Source organism: Dipodomys ordii, unplaced genomic scaffold (assembly GCF_000151885.1).
Source record: "Dipodomys ordii isolate 6190 unplaced genomic scaffold, Dord_2.0 Scaffold47, whole genome shotgun sequence".
In the NCBI taxonomy this organism is placed as follows: Eukaryota; Metazoa; Chordata; class Mammalia; order Rodentia; family Heteromyidae; genus Dipodomys; species Dipodomys ordii.
In genome coordinates this window covers 1,034,488-1,048,936 of record NW_012267263.1, presented here as the reverse complement: position 1 = coordinate 1,048,936, position 14,449 = coordinate 1,034,488, and the positions used below count along the sequence as shown (strand labels likewise).

At 38.1% G+C, this 14,449-nt stretch overlaps 1 protein-coding gene across 1 annotated transcript in view; it reads right to left on the bottom strand.

Annotated features, from left to right (window-relative positions):
- Nucleotides 1–14,449, bottom strand: part of Anapc1 (anaphase promoting complex subunit 1) — a 115,826-nt gene that overhangs the window by 85,431 nt on the left and 15,946 nt on the right. The window contains exons 3-12 of the mRNA XM_013019714.1: nucleotides 10,312–10,363; nucleotides 10,035–10,135; nucleotides 8,561–8,643; nucleotides 7,022–7,095; nucleotides 6,335–6,480; nucleotides 5,584–5,804; nucleotides 4,796–5,005; nucleotides 2,401–2,496; nucleotides 1,851–1,941; nucleotides 1,685–1,750 (exon numbers count right to left, since the gene is read on the bottom strand). Of these exons, the coding sequence (XP_012875168.1) occupies nucleotides 1,685–1,750; nucleotides 1,851–1,941; nucleotides 2,401–2,496; nucleotides 4,796–5,005; nucleotides 5,584–5,804; nucleotides 6,335–6,480; nucleotides 7,022–7,095; nucleotides 8,561–8,643; nucleotides 10,035–10,135; nucleotides 10,312–10,363 (1,140 nt within the window). The remainder of the gene's footprint in view (nucleotides 1–1,684; nucleotides 1,751–1,850; nucleotides 1,942–2,400; nucleotides 2,497–4,795; nucleotides 5,006–5,583; nucleotides 5,805–6,334; nucleotides 6,481–7,021; nucleotides 7,096–8,560; nucleotides 8,644–10,034; nucleotides 10,136–10,311; nucleotides 10,364–14,449) is intronic.

The following is a 14,449-nucleotide window of genomic DNA, read 5'->3' as shown; positions in this document are numbered from 1 at the left end:
GCATTGGGGGAAAAAAAACTCTAAAATACTTCACAAATCCAATCATCTTAAAAAAAAAAAAAAGAAGAAGCTTAAGAGCCCCTCACAGGATTAAAGAAAAAGAAATGCATGCTGGACACAATAATTTCTTTAAAAAACAGAAAAGAAACAAATATTGAAAGCATCCAGAAGAAAAAGGGAGAGAAAAGAAGCATTCCAAGAGAGGACAACAAACCAAAAGAATAGAAACAAAGTGGCTAGGAAGAAGGAACATTTCTTTTGGTACTGAAGGGAATTGAATCTAATATCATGCACTGCTATAACCTTTGAGCATCCCCAACCAGACCACATTTTTCAAATGCTCAATGAAAGGACCCAAAATTCCAAAACTCAGTTTATTATTCTTCAGGAATAAGTAAAATAGACATTCTCAAATTTAAAAAGTGAAGGAACCAGATCTGTACTGAAAGTAACAAAAACTAATATTCAAAATGAAAGAAATGATAACAGAAAGAAATCTTGGACATAAGAATAATTTTTACATGAAACTCATATATACTCTAAAGACTAGGAGGTATATATAAAAACTTGTTGGGGGACAGTACTATGTTTGAACTTAGGGCCTTATGCCTTCTAGACAGGTGCTATACCACATGATCCAAACCCTCAGCCTTTTCTGCCGTAAAGACAGGGTCTCACACTTTTTGCCCAGACTAGTCTTAGCAATCCTCCCTTCTATTCAACCTGTATAAGTGAGATTACAGGTATGTTGCACTATGTCTGGCTTGTCCCTTATGATAGATCTTGTTAATTTTTTTTTTTTTTTTTTGCCCATGATCACCTCAAACAACAATTCCTCCAATCTCCTCCCAAACAACTGGGATCTCAAGGCATGAGACACAACACACAGCTTATTTTTTTTTGGGGGGGGGTCCATCTTGGGACTTGAACTCTGGGCCTAGGCACTGTCACTGAGTTCTTCAGCTCAAAGCGAGAACGCTACACTTCCAGTTTTTCTGGTGGTTTATTGGAGATAAGAGTCTCACGAACTTTCCTGACTGGGCTGGCTTTGAACTACAATCCTCAGTTCTCAGCCTCCTGAGTAGCTAGAATTACAAGCGTGAGCCACCGGGCGCCCGGCCTAAAATTTTTTTTAAGTATTATTCATCAAAGGAAACAGTAAAAGCATTCTAGTGACTAGCAATATAGTTAAGATTTGATACATTAATACAATAGATTAATAATGGTGAGTATAAAAAAGCTACATCAGCAGTTACATCTTAAAAGGTCAGAGAAGTGGTTATGACTTGCCCTTATATAAAAATTCAAAAATGAGAAATTTTAAACTATTATTCCAAGCTGGGTGTGGTGGTACACATCTGTAATCGCAGGAAAACTTAGGCAGGAAGATCTTAATACCAGTCTAGTATATACAGTGAGATACTGATTCAAAAAAGGCAAAAGAAAGGAGGAAGGGAACGAAGGAAAGGGAAGGGAGGAGGAAAGGGAGAAGGGAAAGAAGGAGGGAGGCTGGGAGGGAGGGAAAAATTATTTAGTGATTCATACATAAAATAGAACCCATCTACACTGTAAACTTCATCTTCAAACCAAATCTTCTGCCAAGCTGTGCAGACAGGCACAAAAACCCTTATATAAATAGTGAAGGCAGTCCTACTGAGAGCAAGACATGCTACTTTTTACTTACCCTAACCACTCCTGTGTACAGCACAAGGTTTCCATTGCATTCCAGGACTACCATGGTGTCTACCTTCTAAAAAAAGAAAATATTTCTTTTCCAATCTGATCAAACTAACATGATTTTGATGAAGCATAATAATTTGCAAATTCTCAAGAAATGTGCCTGTATTTACCTCCACGGGTGCTGCATCCTTTGCGTGTATGTTGGTGAGAGAGCCAAAAATGAGCTGGGTTTTGTCATTACTCTCTTGAAACTTCACACAGCTAAATATTAATAAAATAAAATAAGCTACTGATACATGCAATCTGTATCTGTCTTAAATATATTAAATATTAAATACCGCTGAATGGAAAATAAGTCTTAAAAGGTTACACGCTGTATCCTTCTGTTTCCTTAACTGTCTCAAAAGGGAAAAATAAGGATGGAGAATAGTTGTACTCAGAAGGATTGAGGGTAGGAGGTCTATAACTATAAAAGGAAAGGGCAAGCTATAACATGATAAAGGTATTTTATATCTTCATTGTGAGGGTATTTACACAAATCCTCACATATGAGAAAACTGCATACACATACACCCACACAAATAATTTATTAATATATAAAGCATGTGAAATTATATGTAAATTACTTCTAAATAAAGATACTGAAAAAAAATCTTAAAAGAAGGAAGAAACCAGCCCTAAATAATTTACATAGAAACAATGGGAAATATAAGCACTTACCGCAACTGGAATTGGGACTCCACTAGAAAGCACAAGAATTTTTGTCCACATAGATCAGTTGTAATAAATACCTTTGAGGCTTGTGAATTTTTCTCTCTGTAATAGATTAATTTAAAAAAGTGTCAGCACTGGTCCAAATGTCAACTTCAATAACTACTAAAACTCTTCTAAAATAATCTACACAAATTTTAAAGCTATCTGACTCAAGAACTTTGAAGAGGACTGGGAAGGTGGCTTGGTGGTAGAGTGCTTGCCTCACATGCATGAAGCACTGAGTTGGACTCCTCAGTACCACATAAGCAGAAAAAGCTGGAAGTGGCGCTGTGGTTCAAGTGGTAGAGAACTAGCATTGAGCTGAAGAGCTGAGGGACAGCGCCCAGACCTAGAGTTCAGGCCCAAAGACCAACCAAAAAAAAAAAAACCTTTGAAGACACAAAAATACTTTTATGAATGAGTTTCATGACTGTGTAGCTAATTACCAATCTTTCTTCCTAAATCTAATCTCTCCACTCAGGCTTCTTTCAGGTTCTGTGATATATCAATCATTTCTTGTCCCTCTATTTTCAGTGCTTTTCATGCTTTTAGACAGAATAGTCTGTCTCATATTCAGTCTTAAAACAAGGCAGGCAGCGGGGTGCCGGTGGCTCACTCCTGTAATCCTAGCTACTCAGGAGGCTGAGATCTGAGGATTGTGGTTCAAAGCCAGCCCAGGCAAGAAAGTCCGTGAGACTCTTATCTCCAATAAAAACCACTAGAAAACCAGAAGTGGCGCTGTGGCTCAAGGGGTAGAGCGTTCGCCTTGAGCTGAAGAGCGCAGGGACAGTGCCCAGGCCCAGAGTTCAAGCCCCAAGACTGACAAAAAAAAAAAAAAAAAACACAAGCCAGGCACTGGAGGCTCATACCTGTAATCCTAGCTACCTAAGAAGCCAAGACTGAGAAAACAATGATTTGAAGCCAGCTTGAGCAGAAAATAGTTTACAAGACCCCTTTTCTCAACAAATAGGTGGGCACAGTTACACAGATCTGTCACCCTAGCTATGTGAGGCTGAGACCAGGAGGACTGCAGTTTTGGATTAGCTTGAACAGAAAAATATATGCGATTCCATGTCAATGTCTGGGTAGAGAAACACATGCCCAACATCTCAGCTATTATAGTAAGCCTGAAATAGGCAAACTGTGGTCCAGAAGCACTTCTGGGCAGGAAGAGCAATCCTAGCTCAGTGGTAGAATATCTAAAACAATCTTAAAATAAAAAGGAGTAAATATTAAAATGTTTAAAATGGGCTCAATTTGGTTGACTGTAAATAAAAATGGTGTCGTTAAGAAAATGTTCTTACTTTTTTTTCATGTGTGTATATGTGTATGTGCTGGTCCTGGAGCTTGAACTCAAAGGCTAGGAACTCTTCTTGAACTATTTTTGCTCAAGGTTAGCACTCTACCACTTGAGCCACAGCTCCACTTCTGGCTTTTTGGTGGTAAACTGATATAAAGAGTCTCACAGACTTTCCTGCCCAGGCTGGCTTCAAATCACAATCCTCACATCTCAGCATCCTTTTGAGAAGCTAGGATTCTATGCATGAGATACTCCTACTTTTAATACATATTACAGACTCTAGGAGCTCCAGACCCACTTCTACATACTTCTTAAATTTTAATCCACCTATCTTGCCTAGCCCATTTTTTTTTAACCTATACAATTCCCTTGTGTGTTGCTCTGCTCTTTCCCCGGCAGTTACAACACACATATATAGCCTTCTTGCTACTCTCATCAGAGAACAGGCCTTCCAGGTAATCCCTCTCTCAAGCTCCTCTTCCTTCACCATACAAACCAAAGTAGTAAACTTTGAATTTCCCTGCATATGCTGCCCACTCACAGTCCTGAATTTTTCTACCGAGTGCAGCTGCCTACTATGACCTTCCCCATTCTTCCAGCAAATAACTATTCATCTTTCCAGAGCCCTACCAGAATTATTCCACGACTCTGCTCTAACACCACCCTTGACCCTTCTCTTTTCTTTGAGGTATGGACAGTAAGTTATTAGTTTGTTAAATGGAACACATATTAGCATGTTGTTGAATTAATACATAAGTTATTAAAGAGAATAGAAAAGGATAAAGGTCACAGAGAATGGAGGTCTAAGCTGTGTCTAAAAGAGCAGAGCTGACAATATAGTTACAACTTTTTAAAAAGTCATAAACCACAAATTACAAATTATATACAAAAAGCAGTTAATTTTCCTTAAAATATCAAACATCACTTATCTCACAGATTACTAAGTGGCCTCATGTATCGTAAGTAAATACTACACAACTACTACCCTAGATTTAATATCCAAGCATTTTCAAAGACTTTTAGCAATATTTTTCTTTGAATAAAAAATTATATATTCCAAACCTTGTATTAGTAACTGCCTCAGTCCACAAATGATCAATGCACAGTTCAGGAACAATTGGCTCTGTTTCTGGTGCAAGAAAGGAGCCATTACAATTACTATTGGGAGAATGAGAAATACTGTGTCTCTTTGGAGATTGATTATGGCTTGATAGGTTGAACCTTTGCACCCCTGAAAAGGAATGCACACCCAAGGCAGGAGAATGGGCACGACTGCAAAACAATCAGAGAAAGGTTTCACAATTAGTAATTCAGCCTCATGGAATACACATTCCTGTAACATGCACCGAAATTCTTCACACTGAACAGTATTCCTAGCATAATCCCAACAAGAAAAAAATTTTTTAACAAACGTATTTTTAAATGGTTTATGTCAATCTGCTTTACTATATTCTAAAATTCAGAATTCTTGTTAAAGTAATACATCCTTTTAAAACAAATTAGTTCATATTCTTCATCAGAAAACAAAACTCTCTCTCACACACAAGATGGTATTAATTATCAAAAACAAGAAAACTGAAAAAAACTAAGGTCAGAGGAAACTATCAAGTATTTCCCAAGTTTATATTCATCCAATTACTACCATATGGTGGTAGAACAAAGTAGTATAATAAAGTGTCTAAATATGAATCATTGGGAAAAATAACATAGCAGACTTAGAAGTCTTAGTAAAACTAGCACAAATACCCAAGGATATCAACAGCATTTATGTCAATAGCAACCATAAATCTTTCAGAACATAACAGAAAGCTTGCTTACAGTACTTAGTTTAAACCAGGAGACATTTCTACCTTAGAGCTGCCATGTTGGAAATGGAAGGAGAACGCGAGTGTAGACTGGGCGATGATGCTGAGCGACTCTGGCTGTGAATGGAAGAGTAGTTCTGGAAAGGTGAAGCCACCGGAGATTCACCTTTTGAGAGGCTTCTGAGATGTGCCGTGAGAGAGCTGCTGGTAGCTGCATTCTGTGGAGTCCCCCCTGGGTCAGAAAACTTTAAAACAGCATTTTCTTCCTTCAGCCAAAGTGGAGAGGAAAAAGAAAATTAGTAATCAGAATCAAAAGGTCATTTCTGTGGGACAAAAACAAGGGAGGGAGAAACAATGTTTAACTAGAAATGTACTCACTACTTTACGCATGCAACTATAACCCCTCTGTACATCACTTTGACAATAAAATTTATTTTTTTAAAAAAGGTCATTTCTTCATAAGAATACAAGGCACTCGTTTTTTCTTTCTTTCTTTCTTTCTTTCTTTTTTATATGTCGTTGGGCCTGAACTCTGGGCCTGGGCGCTGTCCCTCAGATCTTCAGCTCAAGGCTAGCACTCTACCACTTGAGCCACAGTACCCCTTCTGGCTTTTTCTGCTTATGTGGTGCTAAGGAATCGAACCCAGGACCACATGCATGCAAGGCAAACGCTCTACCACTGAGCCACCTTCCCAGCCCCAAGGCACTCGTTTTAAAGACACATGTGATGCATCTAAAAACATGACAATGTTTGTAAGTCACTACCTTTAATATTTAGAAGTAACTTCACTCTTACCTCTGATTTGACTCTCCTGAGAGTCCACACAGAATGTACATTTTGAACACTGTCATAGGTCATTACAATGGAAGGGTTCGTGTTGAGGAACACAATTTTCATTGCAGGATCTACAACATACTGCACTCGTGGTGACCCAAAAAGACCTTAGAAATAAAACAAAAATAATCAGGTATTGAACAATGGTCTTTGTAAGACTGATCTTTATGAACTGAGTTCTTAACATTCCTAAAGGTAAAGAAAAAACAAGCCAACTAAAAGCATGAACTACATTAAATATTATGCAATTCTCCCTGAATTGTAAGTTTACTTTGGGAATCAACTTTCTTAAAATGCATTAAAGCATTTCAAGTTTCAATTTTATATACATGCAAGTGAACACTGAATACTTGGGCTTAATCTCCATTAAATTCATCAGCCAAGGTAAAAAGTCCAAGAGCCCTCTACTGACCATCCCTCATAAATTGTAATCAACTCTGCCAAGTTTGATTTCCAAAAGTTCTTTAGTATGTTTATATACTTTATAAAACCAATCAAATAGTACTGAAACAAAACACTACTAAAACAGCTACATATTTTATATATATTTTGCATATATATATATATATATATACACACACACATATATTCCATCCCTCTCCAAAGCCCAAAAAGAGCTTACTTAAAAGAATATAAAAATGTACTTACTTCCAGATTTACAAACAAGGGGGGTTATTTCATCTAGTGGGTGCAGCATGCTGAACATGGTTGGCAAAGGTTCTCTAGCAATAAACAAACACATAATCAATTAATCACCAATACAAGATAACTCTTTGTACACAAACGGCGAACTTTCCTTGCAAATGAATCTTCTCCAAAAAACCAAGCATGACCTCAAAAAACAACCTTCTGGCTGGACTCAAGCCTGTTATCCCAGCCACTCTGGAGGTTGAGATCTAAGGATTACTATTCAAAGCCAGCTCAGACAAGAAGACTATGAGACTCTTATCTCCAATTAACCACCAAAAGCCAGAAGTGGAGGTATGGTCAAGTGGTAGAATGCTAGCCTCAAGCAAAAGAACTAAGGCACAGTGTCTAGGCCCTGAATTAAAGCCCCAGTACAAAAAAAAAGGCAACCTTTCAATTTTTTAGGCCTATTCTATTGATTCCTAGAAATCTCCTTGTAGGATTCTATACATGCATACACAGAAGGAAAAAAACACAGACCACGCACATTTGCAACTAGCAGCCAGCACATTACAGAACCCCCAGAGTAACAGGCAAAGGCAGTCTTTTCCTGTGTCTCTCATATGGACAGTACATCTATGGTAACTAAAAAAAAAATTAGCCTCCTATATGTGTTCACAAAGGAGTATTTTTTTAAGTAAATTAAAGTCTTGCTCTTTTAAGGAATGGTTGCTTTTAAGTGGAATATATATTTTCAAAGCAAAAAGATTAAAATCTGTAATAATTTTCTGAAAACCTAGCAAGTGGGTATGGGTAGGCACACTGTACTCTTCAATGAGCTCAAAATTTATAGAGGACCAAAATAAATACACTACCAATAAGCATGAAGTGGTTTCTGTGCACTTATGTATACTAGACCATTTCAAAATTTATATACATTCAGCTTCTTGAATATCTGGGTAGAACCTATAAAGTACATGAAGTATTCCTATAACAGGTAAGGAAATTAAAGCTAAGATTGGTCCAAAATAGCACGAGATATGGCACAGTGCAGAACTCAACATTATTATTAACTTTGTTTTTGTTTTTGTTTGTCAGTGATGGGGCTTGAACTCTGGGCCTGAGTGCTATCCCTCAGCTCTTCAACTCAAGGCTAGCGCTCTACCACTTGAGCTACAGCACCACTTGAAGCTTTCTGGTAGATTATTGAAGATAAAGAGTTTCACGGACTTTCCTGCCCGGGCTGGCTTTGAACCATGATCCTCAGATCTCAGCCTCCTGAGTAGCTAGGATTACAGGCATGAGCCACTGGCGCCCAGCTCTCATTAATGTATTTTTTTATTTAAGTTTAGTACTTGGAGATAGAGAGGAGCTACAGAAAATTAAGTGCCACATGAATACAACTCAGAAGTGTACAATACTGATAAGAAAAAAACAGCATATATCTCTCTTATGAGTATGGATATTATCATCACCTTAAACTTTTAGTTTCAAATTTTTACCTCAAAACCAACTCTAAAGAGGTCCAAACATAAGACTGCAATGAATAAAAATGAATACCTGGGTGGACCTGGAGGTACCTCATGTGAAGAACTGCTTCTTTCAAACAATAATCCATATTTAGTGGCCCAAACATTTGCAACCTATCAAATATAAGGGTGTGAAAAGATATCAGTAAGAGAATCTAATCTTTCTTTATGAAACAGTTTTAGACAACAGGACAACACCAAAGAGAACTTTACAAAGTAATATGATCACTAACTATAATAGTTGAAAGTAGTTAATTCTAACAAGCAATTCTAAGATAAAGTCAAATCTAATAAAGAGGTGTTTGATGTGAAATACTTGCCCATAGCTAATATCAGTATCAAAATGACAATGTGTTAAAATTTTAACAGTAACCAGTGTGGAAGCACAAACCTGTAATCTGAGCCCTCAGAAAGCTGAGGTAGGGAGATCAAGGCTAGCCTAGGCTACATACGTACCTAGTCTCAAAAAACTCAATTAAAATTAAACAATAAACATTTCAATAGCACTAAACATTAAAGATTTATTAGAACCAAAATGATTTCTTATATATCATTTAAGCTGACAAAATACTGACTTTATAATTCACTTCATTAAATAACTTTTTTTGGGGGGGGGAGGGGGATCCGGTCGTGGGGCCTGAACTCTGGGCCTAGGCACTGTCCCTCAGCTCTTCAGTTCAAGGTTAGCACTCTACCACTTGAGCCACAGCGCCACTTCCAGCTTTTTTCTTTTTGCTTATGTGGTGCTGAGAAATCGGACCCAGGGCCTCAGGCATGCAAGGCAGGCACTCTACCACTGAACCACCTTCCCAGCCCCTCATTAAATAACTTTTTATTTGTGTGAAGGTTACAAAAATAGTAAGCCACAATAGCTACTAAAACTTAGTTACTGTATTTGAGTTGTATTTGAACCAACATTCTAGGTTGCAATACATAAGAGATAGCTCTGGAATATACTAAGAATGATGGTCAGGGGCTAAGAAAGTGGCTCAATGGTAGAGAGAGAGGCCCTGGGTTCGATTCCTCAGCACCACATAAACAGAAAAAGCTAAAAGTGGCTCTGTGGCTCAAGTGGTAGAGCGCTAGCCTTGAGCTGGAGAGCCCAGGCCTAGGTCAAGCCCCACAACCAACTTAAAAAAAAAGGAATGGTGGTGAGTAGACTACCTATCTAGACACTGTGAGGCTAAATTGTCTAAAGCCAGGCGCCGGTGGCTGACGCATGTAATCCCAGCTACTCAGGAGGCTGAGATCTGAGGGTAGCAGTTCAAAGCCAGCCCAGGCAGGAAAGTCCGTGAAACTCTTATCTCCAATAAAAAAAAACACCAGAAAACCAGAAGTGGCGCTGTAGCTCAAGTGGTAGAGCACTGGCCTTGAGCTGAAATACTGAGGGACAGCGTCCAAGCCCAGAGTTCAAAAGCCCCACGACCGACCAAAAAAAAAAAAAAAACCAAAGTTGTCTAACAATACACACACACACATACACAAATTAAAGCAGTCAAGTTTACCTGAAATGGTAAAGAAGCTATATAATCCTTTCCTTCTATGCTATGCATGTTAATACACGAGCTTTGCAATATACAGATGCATTTTTCTAACTCATGGCTACCTGAAAAGATAGGACATAATGTTTATGGAATTTTTTCACTGAAGAATCCAATCCTTACAGTACAAATACTTTAATGCACAATACAAAAGTGCTTAAACTACTATTATTGTAAAAAAAAAAAAGAACATGAAACATTTTGAGTCTTATGAGAAATGAAATTTCAAAAAGGAACTTACGGTAGATCTTTTCAGACTTATCCTGTGATATAATGAAGTCACACCATAATGCCTAAAATCAAAACAAAATGATTACTTATGATACTGAACCTAATTAATAAGCTATTTGAGTAATCATGGCATCTAAATAATGACATATATGTAAACCTTTCCTTTCTCCTCAACATACATACTATGAGAACAAAAAGTAAAAACAGACTAATTAATGTTAACTATTATAAGGAAAAATATGTTTACAATTAGATCTTATGAAAAGATAAAAATCAAAAACCCACTAGCTATAGCCTTACAGCAAAAACTCAATAGTGGGGCTGGGAAGGTGGCTCAGTGGTAGAGCGCTTGCCTTGCATGCATGAGGCCCTGGGTTCGATTCCTCAGCACCACATAAGCAAAAAGAAAAAAGCCGGAAGTGGCACTGTGGCTCAAGTGGTAGAGCACTAGCCTTGAGCTGAAGAGCTGAGGGACAGTGCCCAGACCCAGAGTTCAGGCCCCACAACCGGACCCAAAAAAAAAAAAACTCAATAGTGGCTCAACCTACACTAAACCCTTTCATCCCACACAGTGCTACACTAAACCCTGTCATCCCACACAGTGCTAAAAACTAACAGTCTAAAATTACGGTATAGTCTCAAGACTTACCTTCCAATTAATTTTCTTAGATCCTTTCTAGACTTAAAGACTCTTTTCCTTAAAAGCACATCTTACAAAATATGCACTTAAAACCATTAAACTTTAACAGGCATTTGTAACAATCACTTATTGCAATTATTTAATGGCATTTTATGTTTTTTATTGTGGCAAAACACATACAACATTCATCATTTTAACCATTTTAAGGTCATAATTCAATAGCATTAAATTGTAAATATCACAGTATTAACAAAATTCATTAAATCAATATCACCACTATACATTTGCTTAACTTTTTCCTCATCCCAAACAGAAACAGTGCCCATTAGACAGTAACTCTCCATTTTACTCTCACCTTATCTCTTCTAGTCTGCTAACCTTATGAACTTTCTTCTATGCTCATATTTAAGGGGAATTAATAACATATGTCCTTTGGGGGTCATTTAACATATTTCCAAGGTTGGGCCATGTTGTGGCATGTATCAGTATCTCTTTCCTTTTTAAAACTGAGTAATATTCACTGCTGACGTATACCCTATTTTATTTATCCATTAGCAATTGATGGGTTGCATGAACTAGCTCCACCTTCTGGTCACTGTGAATAATGCCTGGTGCACAACTATGATTCCCTGCTTTCCTTTGTGTATATACCAAGAAGTGGAATTTCTGAATTGTAAGGTAATTCTACAAAAAAAAAAAAAAAAACTTTTTGGAAATGGAAGCCACAAGCCATTCCACAGCAGTTTTACATCATCAACAGCAATGCACAAGGGTTCCAGTCTCTGAACAAATAAAATTTATTTTTCTAAGTGCTGATGTTCTAGCTACCAAGGAAGCTGAAATTCAGTGGATGGTGGTTCAAGACTGGCCTGGGGAGAAAAGTCCAAGACACTTCATCTCCAAAATAATTAGCAAAACATCAGACTGAAGATGTGGTTAGTGACAGACTGCTAGCCAAGTGCACAAGCTAAGCAATCACAAGGCACTGAGTTTAAACCCTGTACCAGCAAAAACAAAAAACTCACATTTGTTATTTTTCTATTTGTTCTGTTTTAATTTGTTAGTACTGAGGGGTTGAACTTGAGAATGTGAGCATCCTAGGCAAGTTGCCTACAACTTGAACCACACAGCCCCTAGTCCTTTTAGCCTTCATTATTTTTTGAATAGGGTCTCAAGGGTATGCTCAGGCAGGCATGGACTATATAATTCAGCTATTTAAGCTTCCCACATGGCTAGAATGACAGGGACATGCCAAAGAATCCAGCTATTAATTGAGATAGAGGATCTCCTGTTTGTGTTCTCAAACTCTGTTCCTCCTAATCTTTGCTCCCAATTAGCTACAACAGGTACAAGATAAAGAGTACCTAGCTTTATATTTTTTTTAAATAATAGTCAACTAACTTACTTTGTAAAATAGTATGCCACTGTGACTATAATTTGTATTTGCCTAGTTGAGTATTTTTAGATGTGTATACTCGTCATTTATACATCTTCTTTAGAGTAATGTCTACTTAGGTCCTTTTGCTCATTTTTTAATTAAGTTTTACTGTTGTCTAATTGTAGAGTTTTTTAATACTATTTTGACAAATAAACTTAGTAAGCAAAACAGGCATGGAGCCAAAATCTAATTTCAAATGTCCAGAACTTACATTGTACCATTCTAATCTCAACTTCCTTTTAATCCCAGCCTCAGTTTCTAAAACTAAATATATTAACACCTCTTTTTTTCAGAAGAGATGACTAGCCTCTTTCCTATCTTCCTCAGCCTTATTTCTCACCTGTCTTTTTCTTCAACACATCACTTTCAATGAAACTATGAACAGTGTCCTTGACAAGTCTCCCTACTCTTTAGTCAATCTCTAATATTGACACCAAAATTATTTCTTCTTAAAACACAAAGCTGATTATACTCCATTTGTAAACCTTTGGTAAGTTCCCTTCTGCAGAGGTGAAAACCCTGATTCTTTTTGTTTACATACAAGACCCTTAATCTAGATCTATCCAGTACCCTCTTGCAACTCTCTACACTATTTGGATATACCCATCCCAACTTCACAAAAGTTATGTTTCTCCATAATTCTTTTTCCTGCAATTTCTCTATCTAAAATGTCCTTCTTTCATCATGCCCTATTTATCATCTGTTTGTTTGTTTTTTCCAGTCGTGGGGCTTGAACTCTGGGCCTGTATCATCTCCTTTTAAAAATCCTCTCCCAGGGTTGGGAAGGTAGCTCAGCGGTAGAGTACATGCCTTTCAAGCATGAGGCCCTGGGTTCGATTCCTCAGCACCACATAAACAGAAAAAGCCAGAAGTGGCGCTGTGGCTCCAGTGGTAGAGCACTAGCCTTGAGCTGAAGAGCTGAGAGACAGCGCCCAGGCCCAGAGTTCAGGCCCCATGACCGGCAAAAAATAAAAATAAAAAATAAATAAATAAAATAAAAATCCTCTCCCTTCAGAACTCAGATGGGGCACTGGTGGCTCACATCTGTAATCCTAGCTACTCAGGAAGTAAGGATTATAGTTCAAAGCCAGCCAGAGCAGGAAAGTCAATGAGACTTTTATCTCAAATTAAACGCCAGAAATGGCACTTCTGTGGCTCAAAGCAGTAGAGCATTGACCTTGAGTGAGACCTTGGGCTCACTGCCCAAGCCCTGAGTTCAAGCCCCATGACTGAAGAAAAATTATTATTGAGCCCATATGAATAAAAGCCAGGCACCAGTGACTCATGTCTGTAATCCGAGCTATCCGGAGGCTGAGATCTGAGGATCACGGTTCAAAGCCAGACTGGGCAGGAAAGTCCATGAGACTTTTATCTCCAATTAACCACCAGAAAATGGGAAGTGGACCTGTGGCTCAAGTGGTAAAGCACTCATCTTGAACTGAAGAGCTCAAGGACGGCACTCAGGCCCAGAGTTCAAGTTCCACGACCAACAGAAAAATAAATAAAATACAGAACTCAGCCAGGTGGCAGTGGCGTATGCCTATACTCCTAGCTACTCAGGAAGCTGATATCTGAGGATTGCAGTTCGAAGTCAGCCCAGTCAGGAAAATCCATGAGACTCTTATCTCCAATTAACAGCCAGAAAAGTGGAAGTGGTACTGTGGCTCAAAGTGGTAAAAAACTAGCCTTGAGGGAAAAAAAGCTCAGGGACAGAGCCCATACAAGAAAAAATACAGAACTTTGCTGAGTGCAGGTGGCTCACACCTGTAATCCTAGAAATTCAAGAGGCTGAGATCTGAGGATTGTGGTTCAAAGACAGCCCAGGCAGGAAAGTCTACAGACTCTTGAAGTTTTGGGGATTTTTTTGTGACCAAAAACAAAAAAAAAAAAATTATTTATGTATGCATATATGGAGCCATGACTCAAGTTGTAGACTGCTAGACTTGAGCTCAGAGATAGCACTCAGGTCCTGAGTTCAAACCCAGGACAGGCATGAAAAATAACCAAAAACAACAAAATAGAACTTTATCTGTTTTGGGCTGGGAAGATGGCTCAGTGGTAAAGCGCTTG